General features: G+C 37.5%; 1 protein-coding gene across 1 annotated transcript; it reads left to right on the top strand.

Annotated features, from left to right (window-relative positions):
* Positions 1 to 3,680: 3,680 nt before the first annotated feature.
* Positions 3,681 to 8,515, top strand: LOC121319990 (amphoterin-induced protein 2-like). Its single transcript, XM_041258035.1, has 2 exons — positions 3,681 to 4,022; positions 4,956 to 8,515. Exon 2 carries the CDS (start codon positions 5,092 to 5,094, stop codon positions 6,643 to 6,645), a length of 1,554 nt encoding a protein of 517 aa, XP_041113969.1. The 5' UTR covers positions 3,681 to 4,022; positions 4,956 to 5,091; the 3' UTR covers positions 6,646 to 8,515.
* The last annotated feature ends 10,340 nt before the right edge of the window (positions 8,516 to 18,855 follow it).

The raw sequence follows: 18,855 nt of genomic DNA, 5'->3' as shown, positions 1-18,855 counted from the left end.
TCAACAAAGAGCAATCCATAGAAGGTATGACTATTGGGGGTGTGAAGCAAACACGAAAGCAGGGATTGAGGTTAGAAATTCAGTGGTGTGTTGAATAATAACTATTTACTGTCACGGTTATAAAAACAAAGTTTTTGCAGTGTATGTAATTCCTTTTTAGTGTATTCTGTTAATGCTGCACTCAAGTATTATTATTTGTTTATTTAGAAGACACCTTTATCCAAGGCAACTTACAGAGACTAGGGTGTGTGAACAATGCATCAGCTGCAGAATCACTTACAACAACATCTCACCTGAAAGACGGAGCACAAGGAGGTTAAGTGACTTACTCAGGGTCACACAGTGAGTCAGAGAGCCGAGATTTGAACCAGGGACCTCCTGGTTACAGGCCTGTTTCTTTAACCACTGAACCACACAGCCTCCTAAAAGGTATATATATGTATCAACGTGAGTGAGCTAGAACTGAAGAGTAACTTGAACTCAGGTGAAAGCACCATAACAGACTTATCAAAGAACAGAGTATCTGAGGAATTTGAATCAGAACCATTCTGAATGACAGCAAACATCATATAAAGATAGTTACTTTTGAAGCTAAATTATTTACTCCTTTGTGAAGTGTCAAATAACATTGAATCAATGATTGTAAAAGATTTACCAAGCTGATATATATATTCAGAATGGAAGGAACTTGTTTATGGCAACTAGATCATTTTACCAGTCAGATCCACAACATATAATAGTCAATTCACTTTCAAGTGAAACAAACCACTTTTTAAAACAGTATAGACATCCCTTTGGACTATTAGGCAACCCAGACACTAGGGCAAAAAAGATGTTATTCTAATTACAAATCCTCAAGAATACATAACCTTTCAGTCAGGACATTTTTGCATTAAATAACCACCTTTATTATAATGCAAAATCTTTCATATTTCCAAAAACATTGAACCCTAACAATGGTTGAAGAAAAATTAAAAGTAGATTAAAAATAGTTGGCGCACAGCCTCATCCTTCAGAGCACTATGGTGCTTCCTGCTAAAAAACAAAGAATAAAATGATAAATCTATGCGACGTGTTCAACCCAGTGAACAAAAAATATTAGGCAGAGGAGCATCTTATACTACCCCCCTCCTGACAAGGCTGGGAGGGAAGTGGTGGACTGTGTTTATGAAGAAGGGTTATATACCTAATGGGTTGATGGTAATTGTCTTGTAGTTTGACCAATGAATACATGCACTGTATTAGGAACTGTATTAATGATACTATAGATTATAGACTGGCTGAAAAACTTGCAAGCTTTATATTAATTGACTTGCCTGACTTGCATGATGATGACAATTTAAACAGCATTTTATCAATATTCAGAACCCATTGTAAGTCATAAAAAAGAATGATAATATATGTATATTGCCTAGTTTATCTTTCTACCAGTGGTTGTTAATTTTACTATACCAGGTAATAAATCTTATATTTAGTTGCAATTAAATGAAATGTTCTTGTGATACAAGTAATTTCACAACTAGATTATTTTTTTATACATATATAAACACAGAGTGCCCAATTAGTTTACATTTACGTTATATAAAACAAAGTACAGAGGCAAACCGAACATTGCTGTACCCATTATCCACGATACAGTTAATGAAACAATTGGTAAGTAATGTAGTGTTTGGATCAAACAGCAAGAAAACCTGCCAAAAACAGTCAAGGGGTCATCAGATAGCAATACTGGTGCATGCTAATTGCATTTTTACCATAATGACGTTCTGGAATGTGTGTTTTTATTCTGTTTGGAAAGGTCATCATGAATGTCATAACATTTCTTGAACAAGAAAAATGAGTTGTACATTTCATGGATCCACTTACAATATTTTTATATAGCAGCAGCCCTACCTGTTTCACTCTACCCTGCTCAGGCGTCAAGAACTCCTTGACCCATTTCTTCTATTGCTTTATCTTTTGTACTCCAAATGCAAACCGTCACTCTGTCGCTCTCTTTATGTCATGTTTCCCATTCCTTCTCTTGTTTGTCTTTCATTACATTTAGTATATCATTGTTACCTGGATACCAATGATACTTGTTGTGTGTTTGTGTAATAAAAGGGGCATTTAATAAACACACATTAAAAATAACATCACAGAATAACCCATATAAAAGAGTCAAACACAAAAATTCTCAAACACTATTTCAAACAATATTTGAGTGTTTCTAGCCACTAATTTTTGACACCCTGGTATGACGCTGACTAAAAACAATATTTTTTAATAGATGATGTTAAATTAACACTAACAAGAAGCACTTAACACTATTTTTTTTTTTTTTTAACTGTAAGTAAAGAACATGCAGGATAGTGTTGAATTCATTACGAATTTCAAAGTAACCACAGGAGAGGTATGTGTTTGTCACCTGTCACCTTTAATGTAACTAGTTAATGCATTTATTTATTCAGGTACAAATTGATTCAATCCACAGCAGCTGGTCGTTACCTAATTCTGTTAATGCTAAAAATCATCACTGTGTTATGGTGTCATACAAACTGTGTTATATTATGCTGTGGATGATATTGATATAACATGTGGATTATTACTGTAGATACATCACATTTAATATAACCCCCATCATCTGATCCACAGGGTAAATGATTATGACTGTGACTTATAATATTCTTAAGTAGTTATTTACAAGGTGCTGGCTATATGCTACAGATTTTTTATTTATTTTGTTTTGTTTATTTTTATATACTTTTCATCTGTTCATATTTATTATACACACTGTTCTTAAAATCCTTAAAATACTTAACGTGGTCTGTAATGGCAGTTTCAGCGAATTCTGTAATAATTATGTAAATAGTATTATTATACTTTTCCACTCATTACTTAAATCCTCATACAATCTGATTGCACTGTTGAAATGCTCTTAACTTTTTGTAAGTACAAGGTGTTTTTTTTTTACTGGAGCGGCATGCTCTACTGTTCTAGTGTTCTGCCACAGACATAATACAGACCAGAAGATCACGCGACGTGTCTGTGCGTGTAAGCATTCCCAATAAAGGCAACTCAACAAATAATGAGGTGTCTACTGAATGTTTGTGACGCACAGAAACTATACTCGTTTCTTTGTAGCCTATTCACTTTAGATTATCTATTGTTCTATGAGAAAGTACCATAACTGATGTCAGTATGAAGCAGTCTATTTAACCATGTATCTTATACAAACACGCGTTTTCCTGTGCTGTCTCCAGTGATCCTGGATTGTGCAATGAAACCGAACACTTTCCTCTCGATGACAGCTTAGCATCTTAGCAACAGGGTCGGTTGCTGGGCCCCCAGGCACCACGCAGCATGTTAATTAGCCCCTACTTATTTTTTGACAAGCAGGGACCTCCCATTATCACACTGAAGCGATAACTCGTGGTTGGTACCTATCTCTGTGTTTCTTCAAGCGGGCATGACGCCCAGTCACATCACCAGCCTTTTTTTCTGCTTGACACAGCTTTGCCGTGTACACAGTAGTACATCGTCGTGGATTATAATTAAATTGCAAAATTATCTATATATATATATATATATATATATATATCTATATATATCTATATATCTATATATATATATATATATATATAGTACCAAAGAGAATCGCCGATGACGTTCTATCTGCGAATCAATCCATCGGGTGCGCATCAGGTTCTGCCCAATATCTTTAGCTCCACCCCTCGTTTATTAGAATTAATATTAAAAGGGGTTACTAAAGCAAAGCTTTTGATCTATCTCGAAAAAAGAAGTCAAGAGCAATTGTTTCTGTCTATTTTTTGGGTGTTGTTGTACATAAGGCTCATCGTGAAGACGAGTGTTCTAGCAAGTCCCACGGGGGGGAAAAAAGAAAAGTTTTTTTGTTTTTTGTTTTTTTTAAGGATGCTCTAGCTACAAACTGTCAGCCTTGAAGTGCGAAAATCACTTTTTCAGAAGGTGCCGGAGTCTGCTTTCTGGATGTTTTCCTATCATCTGTTTACTGAAATACTGAGGTAAGCTGTCTTCTTCTTGACCCTGTTATTATATCAAACATATTGTTAATGGGTATTGTAATACTAAATGTAATGCATTTTATATATAGTGTGATCCTTTTATGTAAAGCAAACATTAGAAATGACTTATTATATCAAACATATTGTTAATGGGTATTGTAATACTAAATGTAATGCATTTTATATATAGTGTGTTCCTTTTATGTAAAGCAAACATTAGAAATGACTTATTATATCAAACATATTGTTAATGGGTATTGTAATACTAAATGTAATGCATTTTATATATAGTGTGATCCTTTTATGTAAAGCAAACATTAGAAATGACTTATTATATCAAACATATTGTTAATGGGTATTGTAATACTAAATGTAATGCATTTTATATATAGTGTGTTCCTTTTATGTAAAGCAAACATTAGAAATGACTTATTATATCAAACATATTGTTAATGGGTATTGTAATACTAAATGTAATGCATTTTATATATAGTGTTTTCCTTTTATGTAAAGCAAACATTAGAAATTACTTATTTTATAAACTAGGTTTTGTTTATTTGCTTAGTTATATTTTATAGGTTTGTTAAGGATAGTAACATTAATTACATAGTTGTATTAATAGTTGTAGTAAAATAATCCTATATGAAAAATGAATTATAAAAATGATGTCTCATTTATTCATAGGACTTGTGATACCGTCAATAAGTAGTAAGCCATTATCTGATTATGTCATTAATAAATGACGAGGAAGCTGACCAGCAAATTACTGCCAAAACATGAATATATTTTTCAAAATGCAAGCAGAGGAGAATTAACTATACTAAATATTGAAAATCAGGAAACCACAGTATTACAGTATTGCTAGCAAAGTTATATTTTCCAAATATAACCAGGAAGTCCTAATAATTTCTACTCCATTGTCTTGCTTTTCAGTCGTTATACTAAGGAAGGAGAATCAGGACTGGATGTGAAATGGTTATATCTACGCAGTTTGATCCATTTTTAATATTGGGTACCACAGGATTGCTTGTATTCTTCGAACTGCCTGAACGGTTAAGAAAAAGCCAGAATGTTTTCAGATTTTCTGCTGCTGCCTTCTGCTTACACTTACAGTGTCAGATCTGCATGCAAAAACATACTATTTGCACTCCTGCTTTGTACAAGTCTAACCAGCAGTGCATTTGAGAGCTGTCCAACTGACTGTATTTGTGCCAGCGACATTATAACCTGCAGCAACAAGAAGCTGCCTACTTTGCCTCATATTGTTTTCCAGTTTATTTCCAGGCTGGACGTGAGCTATAACAGGATAGTTCGGCTCAATACAGACTGGGCTCCAAATCCTCTTGATAAACTTAATACACTGATTCTCAGCCACAATTCCATAAGTCACATCACCACCGGAGCGTTCAGCAACACGCCTAATGTAAGGTACCTAGACCTGTCGTCCAATAAGTTGAGCAGCTTGAGTGAAACGGTTTTTCAAGACCTGACAGAGCTGGAGGTGTTGCTGCTTTTTAACAATGCAATTGCCCAGATAAAGGCAGGTGCCTTCGGAGGGCTGCATGCATTACAGAAGCTGTACCTGAGCAGGAACTTGATCACCCAGTTTCCCTTGGAAGTCCTTGTTGGAAAGCTGAGTCTTTCCCATCTTGAATTGTTGGACCTGTCGTTAAACTCTCTCAGAGAAGTGCCTGTTCAGAAGATTATTTCACTGCCAGCCAGGCAACAGCATGGGCTGTACCTTCATGGTAACCCATTTACTTGTGACTGCACATTGTACACAATGCTAATGTACTGGTACAAGAGGCAATTCCGCCCCGTCGTAGATTTTAAAAGTGATTACAACTGTTTTTTTCAGCCTCATTTGAAAGTGCCCATTAATCTGTTATCTCAATCAGAAGGCTTTATGAACTGCGCCAACAGCACCATCAATGGCTCTTTTCATTCTTTGGGAATGATTTATGAGGTGAGTTTTGGGGACAGGTTGGTGGTACACTGTGACAGCAAACTAATTGATGGAAATTTTTTCTGGGTGACTCCCAGCCAAGAATTAGTTCAGGCAGGCAACCACAGTCAAAATCTGAATGTTTTTGTCAATGGAAGCCTGGAGGTCAGCCATGCACGAATAGAAGACTCCGGAATCTACACGTGCATTGTCATCAACAGTAGAAGAAAGCTTAATGAAACTATAGAGGTCACAATTAAAGTGAGTAACTCCACAAGTGACAGGTCTCGGTCTCATGAGACATTCAGCACTGCCTTCACTACACTTGCAGCCTGTGTGGCCAGTATTATTTTGGTGCTCATCTATCTCTACTTGACCCCTTGCCGTTGCTGTTGCAGAACAAGGAAAACAAAAAGAAAACCAAATCTCGGCAGTGCTCACTCATTCAACCTAAGCACCACTCCGTCCAGTGACACCCAGCCCAACAGAAAAGCCACCACCGGCAAAAGAGTGGTGTTCCTGGAGCCAGGGAGAGAATCAAAGCAGGACCAGAATGGAAAAATAAAGCTGCTTCCTGCTGACCAGGTCATGACCGAAAGCATATTAAAGAACAGCAAAACAAAGTCAGAATCTGACTCTGCTAACTCGTTGTTCTCAGACACCCCTTTCTTGGCTTAGCCTGCATGATAAGATTGAACTGCCTCATATGCTGTGTGTATTCTTAGCCAGCTGGCTTGGTTGATGGAAAGATTAGATCTGTTAAACTTGCATCTTTTTTATTCAAACAGGTACTGTATAATTGTAACATAGCGATGTACATGACCAGCGACTGGGCATATGGCACCTCATCAGTGTCCCAGTGCATTATCCCTCCCTGATCATGATCACAAGCTTGCTGCAGGGCACTGCAGTTTAAGTTTGAGATTTAGTTACATCAAAGAGATTTATCTTCAGAAGTGAACAGACCGCACATGTCTTAATTTGGAAAAAAAAAAAAAAAAAGTCTGCTAACCCAAGTGCTGGCAAGCAATATCGACTGGGAATTTTGCTGCTATTTTAATCTGACCAAGAATGATTGTTTGTATGTGCTGGAAAATGAAAAACCTGTTGAGTGAAAGGGTAATTTATGTATAGTGGATTAAAAATAAAACCAATGGTAGGAAATGTATGATTTATTATTTTTATAAAGTCTTAATGATGGCACTGAGACTATAAAGCAGATGTATGATAAGGGTTGCTTAGATATTTTTTTTTTTGGTTTTGTTTTGTTTTACTTTAATTCTAGAAATACCATTATATTTTTGCAAACAAACAGCATACAATCTGGAAGACTTTTTAGTAAAATCACCTCTATTATGAAGCATCTCTGTATCATAAATCTTAGAAAGATTATATTCAGGCTCAGGGCATGTATAGTGAAACATTTTGAAAATAATATTGCCTACTGGCTGAACACAAAAGATGTACAGCATAGATTTTGGACCATTTGTGTGAAATGCAGGCAAAATAACTGTAAGCAGCAGATAATTGCCAGACCACTGTGGATTTATTGTAGGTTGAGACACCTGCAGAGGTAAACATATAGCAGAAATTCTCATTTTATGACATTTTATGTAATGGTTTTGTTTTGTATTACATTTTTTGAAAGGAAGAAGTACTTGGATGCTAAAATGTAAGAGGTCAATGAAGTCTGAGCATTTGTGTCCTGATATTATAGAGGTGATAAGATTGAACCTTCCATGCTTTCAACCTTTGCACTGTAGCATATTTAATTCTGAACATGTCATTTAAGTAAGCTTTAGGCAAGCAAGCAAACTCCTAATATGAGCAAAACTGTGCCTTCGTACAAGTCCCTTCATCAGTCATCATTTACTAGGTGTGCATTCATTTTCTGGTCATACATTATTTGTATGCCTTTTATAGAAGCATATGCAGTGATGACCATCAGATTTATCAAAAGCTAAATGATGTTCTCATTTTAGATTCTCTACTCTGTGATAAGGATAAAATTATATTACCAAACTTAATTATGAGACTGGGTTTTTAAACTGTAAATGTACTGACTGAGTATAATGTGTCATTAATTCTCCACATAGTCATGTCCTGTAATCTGCTTTTATGTATATCATCATCTTAATATAGTTTTTTTTTTTAGTTTTTTTTTTTTTATTAACCATATTATTTAATAACAGATTATTACACAAATCACATTACCTGAGGTCTTAATACGCTTTTTAGGGTTGTTGGTGCAGTGTCTTCATTAACTTAAATTGTTCAGTAAATACCTACAGTATTGCCCTAACTGGGTAAAATGAATTGTTGTGTGTCTAAATATTGATTGCATTATTCACACAATGAAATTTGTTTAAATGGTTTCATAATCTCCAAATATTACCCAAATTGTGTGTGCCAATGTATATGTGGTACTGTACAGTATTTGTGGCATTGGCTGAACATTATTGTATTTTTAGAGTTCTGTATTGGTCATTATTACGAATACATTTAGATATTTTCTTTCACACTGTTTAATTATTTTGGTTTTATTATACTTGACAAGCTTAACGAATATGGTTTCTTATTAGTCAGCTGTTAGAAATCAGAAAAAAAGTAAATTCAAAATAAAATAATGAACGTTTTTGTCTTTATTCTTTTTATTTGTATAAGCATTTTCATTTATATTTGTTTACCTTATAATCAGTTAAAAACATTCTACAATTTAAGCCACTTACTGTGTTTGCAGATGATTCAAAATGACATGTACTGGCACTAATGGCTTTCTTTTTTGTTTGTTTGTTTGTCTTGTTTTCTGCATTTAAAGAAAAAAAAAATACCAGAGCATTCTGATATGAGTCGGTTTAGCAACTGAAAGAATATTTTACTTATTGTTTTTAAAGTATATTATTTAGAGTGATTATAGCTAATGTAAAACAAATAAATGAGCATATAATTAGAAGTTTCAGTTAATGGCTTCACTGCAACAGCTAAAAAGAAAATCCATAAATATCATCTGTCATGCAATGTAGTTATCACATGTGCAGTTTTGAAACTTGACTTCCTAGGTCATTGTACCAGGAAAGTAAAATTCTACCCACGACCTTCTTTCATGTTATGAATATACTGTGCCAGACATGCATAAATAGATCATAATCATTTAGTAAAGATTCCAGTCATGTTGAGTTACATAGTATTTGATCTACATCATATTTTTAAATGAGTGTAAATAAATAAAATGTGGTTTCTGTGCACATGCTAGAACATCCACATTTAGCATTTCATTCCTGAGAGCAAGGGCCATGAACAAGACATACTTCATATCTGATAAACATGCTGCTACCATACTGTTGTAGTTTCCAAAAGACCCACAGGAAATATATTTTTGTCTAACCACTGCTAAATGTGCCAGTTGCTTGTACTACTTTATTTCACCTCCTTGATTTATGGCACTGGGAAATTGATGCTGTCTTTTATTCCGTGCTCTTGCTGTATTGGGACCTTTAATTAGACTCCTAGCATTTGTCATGCTGAAACGAAGGGCCTAGAACGTATTGCATGTGGGATGTTGCAATTCATCATTAGCCAAATAAAATGTAATAATCTAATTTCATTTCACATATATACAGGGACAGTTCTCTCAGTGGGATCATTTTAATGTAATTTTAATATTTTAGCTTCTTCAAAATGCACAGGAAGAGATGTGTACTATACTAGCTATAATGCTGCAAAATATGACGAGTAAAAATAAAAGACAGTTGGTCTTAAGGTACGGATAAAGTTTGAACTTAACAATGCACAAACAGCGGTGAAAAAAGAAGCACAGTGGGGTTATTTTAATGATCTAAAAGTCACTCATTAGCTCTGTATGTAACCTGCTGGCATTTTATTGTGATTTATTGACCCAAAGTAAAATTATGCCGGCAAACAATGTGAGGGCGGCAATAATTAAGCAAACTGGGCAGGAAACTTTTAATATCAAATCACCTAAACATTAAGCATATTTTAGGCACTTCAAAACCAAAACAAGTCGGTAGTCGAATAGCTGCTATTGTATTGGTCTTTCGATAAACAATGTGTCCAGTGATCAGATAGGAAGGGATTAATATCGAGCCTTAATGCATTACTCTCCTGCTATATGCTAGAGTTGGTCTCCTTCCCAGCCTCCACCTGTTTTTTCGGCTTCATCTAATGGGGAGAGCAGCTATCCCGCCGTCCTGCCCATGGATGTAAAAAAAAAAATAATCTGTAAAAAAATTGTATTGCAATGTGGATTCATTTGGTAAAGAAAACACTTTTCATTTTTGACTTGGTTAGTGTATATTAACTAAATATTATAGGTTTAATTGAAACAACTAAACAGGTTGTAAAGATGTATATACACTGGTACCCATGTTTTACCGTAGTAAAGTTTTATAAGGCAAAATACTTTTATGTGATTGAAACTATTTTATTGCGACTTAAACATGTTTTATCAAGTGAATTGTAGTTAGTTCTCTGGACTAATTATTTTAACATTTTGTAGCTTACAGAAAAAAAAGGTAATATGCAAAATCTGTGAATTTTGTAATCAAATTAATTAAAGTGCTTATGTAGAAAGCTTTGTTCCTCTTTTGTATCCTGCTTGGTTAACTGTGGTTGATAGCTTGTTTTCATTCTAATAACATTGTATCACATTTCTCACAAAGCTGTCTTTTGGGAGTAATTCTCACATTACATGACTGAGTTGCAGGACAGGCAGGTAACAAATACTCCACAAATTACATTGTCAGTCAAGCCATTATTACCTGTTTTGCTGCAGGTATCATCCAAATGAGAACTAATGTAAATCTCTTTTTTGGCTAAAGTCAGTGCAGTGTATAAGATGTAGTACAAGATATTTAGTGGCAAGTGTTGCGGATCTTACCAGCAGTAAACCACTATCATTAACATTGGAGGTTCCATATCTGTTGTATACATTTTATAATCTGATGTGCTTTTGCGTTATTATATATACATCATGCATTTAAATTAGGATTTTTTTCCACTTATCTACAAGTTTTTATTGAGAAAAAAAAATCTATATTAAAAATACAAAACTGAAAGATCATAATTGGATAAGTCTCCACCCCCCTGAGCTAATACTTCGTGGAAGCACCTTTGGCAGCAATTACAGCTGTGAGTCTGTTGGGATAGGTCTCTACCAACTTTGCACACCTAGATTTGGCAATATTTGACCATTCTTCTTTACAAAACTGTTCAAGCTCTGTCAAGTTCCTTGGGGAGCGTTAATGGACAGCACTCTTCAAGTCATGCCACAAATTTTCGATTGGATTTAGGTCGGGGTTCTGACTGGGCTACTCAAGGGCATTTACCTTTTTGCTCCTTAGCCAGTCCAGTGTAGCTTTGGCTGTGTGCTTCCATCCCAGTTTCAGCTTTCTTGTAGAGGGCAGCAGGTTTTCCTCAAGAACTTTGCTTCATTCATTTTCCCTTCTATCCTGACAAGTGCCCCAGTCCCTGCCGATGAGAAACATAACATGATGCTGCCACCACCATGCTTCACAGTAGGGATGGTATTTTTTGGGTGATGTGCTCTGAAGGGTTTGTGCCAAACATAAAACTTTGCATTTAGGCCAAAAAGTTCCATTTTAGTTTCGTCAGACCACAAAACTTTTTACCATATGGCCACAGAATCTCATGAGTGTTTTTTTGCATACTTCAAATGGGATTCAAGGTGGGCTTTCTTGAGTAATGGCTTCCTTCTTGCCACCCTACCATACAGGCCAGATTTGTGGAGTGCTTGGGATATTGTTGTCACATGCACACTTTGACCAGTCTTGGCCATAAAAGTCTGTAGCTCTTGTAAAGTTGCCATTGGCCTCTTGGTAGCCTCTCTGATCAGTCTCCTTCTTGCTTGGCCATCCAGTTTGGAGGGACGGCCTGATCTAGGCAGGGTCTTGGTGGTACCATACACCTTCCACTTCTTAATAATCGTCTGGACCGTGCTCCAAGGGATAGTCAAGGCCTTTGATATTTTTTATACCCATCCCCTGATCTGTGCCTTTCAACAACTTTGTCCCGGAGTTCTTTTGAAAGAACCTTGGTGCTCATGGTTGAGTCTTTGCTTTGAAATGCAGAGGGAACCTTCAACCCAGCAGAGGGAACCTACAGGAATTCTGAATTCATCCGGAAATCATGTGAATCACTACAATTTAAGACAGGTGGAGGCCACTTAACTTGGTGTGTGATTTTGAAGGCAATTGGTTACACCTGAGCTAATTTTGGACTGCTATTACAAGGTGTCTGGACATTTACCCAACCAAGTTGGAAGTTGTGGGGTAGGATGTGTAGATAAATGAAAAAATATTTTAATGCATTTTAATTCCAGAATATAAGGCAACAAAAGGTGAAAATTTTGAAAGGGGGTGTAGACTTTCTATAAGCACTGTATATATGTCTCTGCAGAGTTAAAAAATAGTTGACAGCATTGACATATAAACCATGTAAACTTGCTAGATGATGCTCGTATAGATGAGGTTGGTCACACAGTCAAAAATCTCTTCTTTTAGACTTGCCCGCTAAAATTATGCATCAGATTCCTGTTATATTTTGTTTTAAAAAGTGTTTGGTGTCATTGCTGTTAACTATTTTAAAACTCTGCATAGATATTAATATATAAATTGCCGTATGTTCAGCACTTTGACGGGTACACCCTGCCCCTGTGCATATTGTGTTTTTTATTATTTTGTATGTTGTATTATTATTTAAATGTACTGTTTTATGTAATTAAAGCATGTTGTTTTGTTATTGTTTTAGTACCTTATGAGAATGTGTGATTGTCGATTAGTAAAATGTGGCCAAGGGGTTAATAAGATAATTGATAGCTAGCTAAATCCCTCAGTACAGGCGTGGAAAGGTGCAGAGCAGTTTAGAAGCAGTAAGGAGAAATTACATCTTTAATTGCTTTAATCAGAAAACACAGGAAATTGGGGAAACACTGCAGCTCAAAGTCAAACAGCAGCCTATGTTTTTCTGATAACAAACAAGCTGAAACTCGGAGCAGCTGATTCAAATTCAGCACCGTTCTGAGACACGGGCGAGGGGAGGAGCCAACAGCACAGCAGAACAACGCAGTTATTAAACAAGGCAGTCTTCCCAGCGACAGCGAGTGGAAGCGACAGCGTGGGAGAAGTGCAGAGCAGTTTAGAAGCAGTTTGAAAGCAGGTTGACAGCTGCAGAAGAAACTAAACTTAAAAAAAAAAACATCAACATGGTCTTCACACCAGTAATCTGTGACACCTGCATGATGTGGGAAATCTGAGAAAACCCAGCAGAGCTAAACCAAGTGCGTGTAAAGTGCCACGCGATCCAGGATTTGCATAAACTAGTAAGTATGCTAGAAATGGAGCTGGAAGAAATGAGACAGCAACAGGATCTTGAGGAGCTGGCACACCCACAATTCATGGAAGTCTGCACCACCCCTAACAGAATGAAAGCCACCAGGGAGATAGAAGGTCACAATAGCTGGGTTCAGGTAGGCAGAAGCAGGGAAAAAAAGAAACTTTGTCAAACACAACCACCAGAAATCAAAACAACCAACAAATTTTGATGAGCAAAACCAACAACAACAGGATGAAAGGAACAACATCCAGGACCCTATTGACAGTGGTGACCAGAGAGCAAAAAGAAGGGAGGTCATAATTGTTGGGGACTCCATATTGAGAAACACAGCAAGTTCAATTCGTAGTTTGGACCCCCTTACTACAACAGTGTGCTGCCTTCCGGGAGCCTCGGTCAAGCACATCACTGAGAACGTGGACAGGCTCCTAGAATGAATAAGAGATGACCCGGTGGTAGTCGTCCACATTGGTACAAACAACATTGAAAGAGACAGACCAAAATCCCTGCAAAACAAATTCAGAGAGCTAGGAAGGAAATTAAGACAAGAGCAAAACTGTGGTATTTTCTGGTATACTACCAGCACCTTGCAAAGGACCATATGGACAGCTGGAAATAATTAATCTAAACGCATGGCTGAAGATGTGGTGCACACGGAAAGGATTCACCTGTCTTGATCATTGGACCACATTCTACAACAAGGACTATCTCTATAGACGGGACGGACTGCACTTAAATAAAAAGGGAACCAGTCTACTTGGAGAAAAGATCCTCGAGCAGGTTCAGAAGCATTTAAACTAGAAAGGAAGGGGGGAGAAATCAACAAAAAAACAGAAGGGAGACCGCATCAAAACAAGGACAACAACTCAGGTAAGACAACCATTAAATTTATTGATCTAAACTCTAGAAGTATCAGAAACAAAATTTTAGAACTTGAAGCTACTGCACTAACAAGTAACTATGATGTGATAGGTGTTACAGAAACTTGGTTGTCTGAGAGTGATGGGGACAAAAGAAAATAAAGCCAAAAAAATATGGGTCAGAATAACGGACAAAAATTCAAAGGGCATAATAATAGGAGCATGCTATAGACCGCCAGATTCAGACGGGGAGCAAAATAATCTGTTATACAATGACATTAGAAATATGTGTAGCAAAAGAGAAGCCATACTAATGGGGGATTTCAACTTCCACCGTATAAAATGGGAAAACCCGATGGGGAGCACGATGGATGAAATTGAAATGGTGGAAATGACAAATGACTGTTTCCTAGCACAATTTGTCAAGGCACCAACTAGAGGGGAGGCATGCCTCGATTTAGTCTTTTCAAATAACGAAGTCAGAATAACTAAAACAGAGGTCAGAGAACCATTAGCAAGCTCACACCACAACATGGTCTCATTTGAAGTGCTTTTTAAAACCCCAAAAGTAATGACTAAAGCTAAGGTTTACAATTTTAGAAAAGCAAACTATGAAGGTATGAAACAGAGACTAACAGAAGTAGATTGGAGTAAAATAGAGAAAACATCCACAGAAAAAGGATGGCTGTTCTTCACAAATGTAGTACTAGAGGCGCAAAACAATTACATCCCTAAAGTAGACAAATCTAAATGTAAAACTAAATTGCCAAAATGGTTTAATAGATCAGTTAAAAAAAATATTCAGCGAAAAAAGGCACTTTACAGAGCGTTAAAAAGGGACCAAAAACAAAGTACACAGAAAGAGTACATGGAACTGCAAACGCAAGTCAAACAGGAAGAAATAGAAATGCTAAGGGGGCTAAAACCAGTTCCAAAATGTTTTTACAATATTACAACAGCAAGAGAATATTCAAAGAGGAAGTTAAATGTTTAAGAGATACAAATGGCAAAATGAAGAAAACAAAATAGCAAATATATTAAATGATTACTTTTCACAAGTTTTTACAAAGGAGGATACGGACAACATGCCCCACATGTCATCCAGTTCCTATCCAGTTTTAAATAACTTTAGCATAACCGAGGCAGAAATGTTAAAGGGACTAGGAGCTCTTAAAATAAACAAATCCCCTGGGCCGGATGAGATCGTTCCAATAGTACTCAATGAAATGAAAGAAGTTATTTACAAACCGCTAACCAAGATCATGCAACAATCTCTTGACACAGGGGTTGTACTGACAGACTGGAAAATTGCAAACGTAATACTGATCCACAAAAAGGGAAACAAAACTGAACCAGGTAACTACAGACCAGTAAACCTAACTTCTATTATATGCAAACTTATGGAAACTATAATAAGATCCAAAATGGAAAATTACCTATATGGTAACAGTATCCTGAGAGACAGTCAACATGGTTTTAGGAAAGGGAGATCGTGCCTAACTAACCTGCTTGATTTTTTTGAGGATGCAACATTGATAATGGATAATTGCAAAACATGTGACATGGTTTATGTAGATTTCCAGAAAGCTTTTGACAAAGTCCCGCATAAAAGATTAATTCTCAAACTGAACGCAGTAGGGATTCAAGGAAACACATGTACATGGATTAGGGAGTTGTTAACATGTAGAAAACAGAAAGTACTGATTAGAGGAGAAACCTCAGAATGGAGTGTGGTAACCAGTGGAGTACCACAGGGATCAGTATTAGGTCCTCTGCTATTCCTAATCTACGTTAATGATTTAGCTTCTGGTATAGTAAGCAAACTTGTTAAATTTGCAGACGACACAAAAATAGGAGGAGTGGCAAACATTGTTGCAGCAGCAAAGGTCATTCAAAATGATCTAGACAAGATTCAGAACTGGGCAGACACATGGCAAATGACATTTAATAGAGAAAAGTGTAAGGTACTGCACGCAGGAAATAAAAATGTGCATTATAAATATCATATGGGAGATACTGAAATTGGAGAAGGAATCTATGAAAAAGACCAAGGAGTTTTTGTTGACTCAGAAATGTCTTCATCTAGACAATGTGGGCAAGCTATAAAAAAGACCAACAAGATGCTCGGATACATCGTGAAAAGTGTTGAATTTAAATCAAGGGAAGTAATGTTAAAACTGTACAATGCACTAGTAAGACCTCATCTTGAATATTGTGTTCAGTTCTGGTCACCTCGCTATAAAAAAGATATTGCTGCACTAGAAAGAGTGCAAAGAAGAGCGACCAGAATTATTCCAGGCTTAAAAGGCATGTCATATGCAGACAGGCTAAAAGAATTGAATCTGTTCAGTCTTGAACAAAGAAGACTACGCGGCGACCTAATTCAAGCATTCAAAATTCTAAAAGGTATTGACAATGTCGACCCAAGGGACTTTTTCAACCTGAAAAAAGAAACAAGGACCAGGGGTCACAAATGGAGATTAGACAAAGGGGCATTCAGAACAGAAAATAGGAGGCACTTTTTTACACAGAGAATCGTAAGGTTCGGGAATCAACTCCCCAGTAATGTTGTTGAAGCTGACACCCTGGGATCCTTCAAGAAGCTGCTTGATGAGATTCTGGGAACAATAAGCTACTAACAACCAAACGTGCAAGATGGGCCGAATGGCCTCCTCTTGTTTGTAAACTTTCTTATGTTCTTATGTTCTTATGTCAAGGTGGTATGTTTGGAGGCAGAACGAAGGTTGTGAGGTAAAGCAAAGTAAAGCTTAGAATCTCAATTGCTACACGTGCTGGTTTGATTAACTCGATACTTGTTTGTTCTATGTGTTTTGTTTTGTTTGTCTGTTTTTGGCCAACGTGCCGTTTATTTTCAATAAGTATTCTGTTTTGTTTAAACCTTTTGTTTATTTATTATTAAACCATGCCACAGCACATTCATTACCCTAGCACTGTTGTCTGTGTCCTCTGTCTTCTGGGTCTGACGTCACCACCAGCCATCCTGGTCATATATGGTGTCCTGCGTGGCATAAAACAGCGCCTCCACAGAGACTCAGGCCAGGGATTATAGCGCCATGGTTATTGACCAGGAGGGAGACTGTGGAAAATGGGATTGGAGGAAGCCAGGGAGCTGTAGCATAACCACCAGAGGGAGTTGAAGGAAGGAGGGGCTCCTATTAAGACCCTCTCTTTATGAAGGCCTTCACTCGGGGTGAGGTTGAGACCGCTGAGGAGTGGTTCCGCCTGAAGACCCCAGGACCAGCCTAGTGCAGGAAAAAGGGGAGGAGCAGCTGTTCCCAGAGTCAAGCCAGGAGGCCAATCCCAGCTCATATGCCACCACGGTTGTGCCCTATCTGTGGGGGTAGGCACTTTGTGGCCAACTGCTGTGTCCTCCAGGAGGAAGAGAAGAAAGAAGTCTCGTGGTGCCCAGCATCCAGAAGGGGGGAGCTCGAGTGTTCAGCGCCCAGAAGGAGAGTGCCCAACCATCTAGCCCCCAGAACGAGGAGCCCGAGGGTCCAGCACCTAGAAGGGATGGAGTTTGAGCATCCGACACCCAAAAGAGGGGAAGCTTACCTCCTTTTTGAGGTCTCAAGTTGGTGCCATGCCTACAGGGAGTGTGAGCACTTCCCAGACAACTGTCCCCTCCAACAGCTATAGGGAGACACCCTACTGCCTCCAGTTTCGGAGGGAGAGCCTCGCAAGTTCCACCCGACCAAGGGAGAGCCGCACCAGTCCCCAGTGATAGAGGGAGACTTTATGCTGCTCCCGCCTTCGCCACCAGGGGAAGACTGCCCACTGCTCTCGCTTCAACCACCATGGGACTACTTGTTGCTCCAACCTCCACTGCCAGAGGGAGACTATCTGCAGCTCTCACCTCCACCACAAGAGGGAGACCACTTGTTGCTCTCGCTCTCCACCACCAGAGGGAAGATTACCTGTTGCTCCCGCTGCCTCCCAAGGATCAACTCCTGCCTGAGCCTGCACCTCCTAGAGCTGCCAAGACTGCGCCACCTGGGGAGGCCTGCAAAATGGCAGCCATATTAGATCACAGGCCAATCTCAAGGCCAACAACACATTTAGCATACAGTTTATTATATGTAACCTTGCTGTATAACATGTACCTTAAATTCTCACTGAAATATGAGGCTTTGACATTGTAGCCACAGCAATATTATACAATTACTGCCACAAATGGTTAAATTTACCTTTTACAGTATCCGCAATAGACTTTGAGAAACACACAATACATTTGTAGTAACTGACAAACAGATGAATCCACTGAAGTACAAGTTTACTATTTTAAATCTTTAAATATCTAAAAACCCTATTAGAGTAATACATTACTGTATATTTTTATTTTTTGTACATCAAATGATTTAAAAGGTCATATTAAGTCTGTTTTTGGGTGGGCTTGACTGTATAAAAAATAGTTGCCTTAAACTGGAACCTTATTAAAACAAATCACATTTATATTCACCAAAGAACAGCTCCTCACTAGAATGTGATAAGACCATCACAATGAGCATGGTGCATTGTTTAATCTCCAGTGGTCTCAAAATGCTGGACTACATCATGTTTCATCATTAGTCTTGAATTCTACTGAAACTGCCTTCAAGACTCTTTAACTGAAGTGGAACAGTGATCATTCCTATGAGCTACA

This window comes from Polyodon spathula, chromosome 8 (assembly GCF_017654505.1).
Source record: "Polyodon spathula isolate WHYD16114869_AA chromosome 8, ASM1765450v1, whole genome shotgun sequence".
Taxonomy (NCBI): domain Eukaryota; kingdom Metazoa; phylum Chordata; class Actinopteri; order Acipenseriformes; family Polyodontidae; genus Polyodon; species Polyodon spathula.
This window is presented reverse-complemented; position numbering and strand designations above follow the sequence as displayed.

Bases quoted from the DNA above. Each gene is read 5' to 3' on its own strand.
- LOC121319990 (XM_041258035.1), top strand. From the start codon at position 5,092: ATGTTTTCAGATTTTCTGCTGCTGCCTTCTGCTTACACTTACAGTGTC.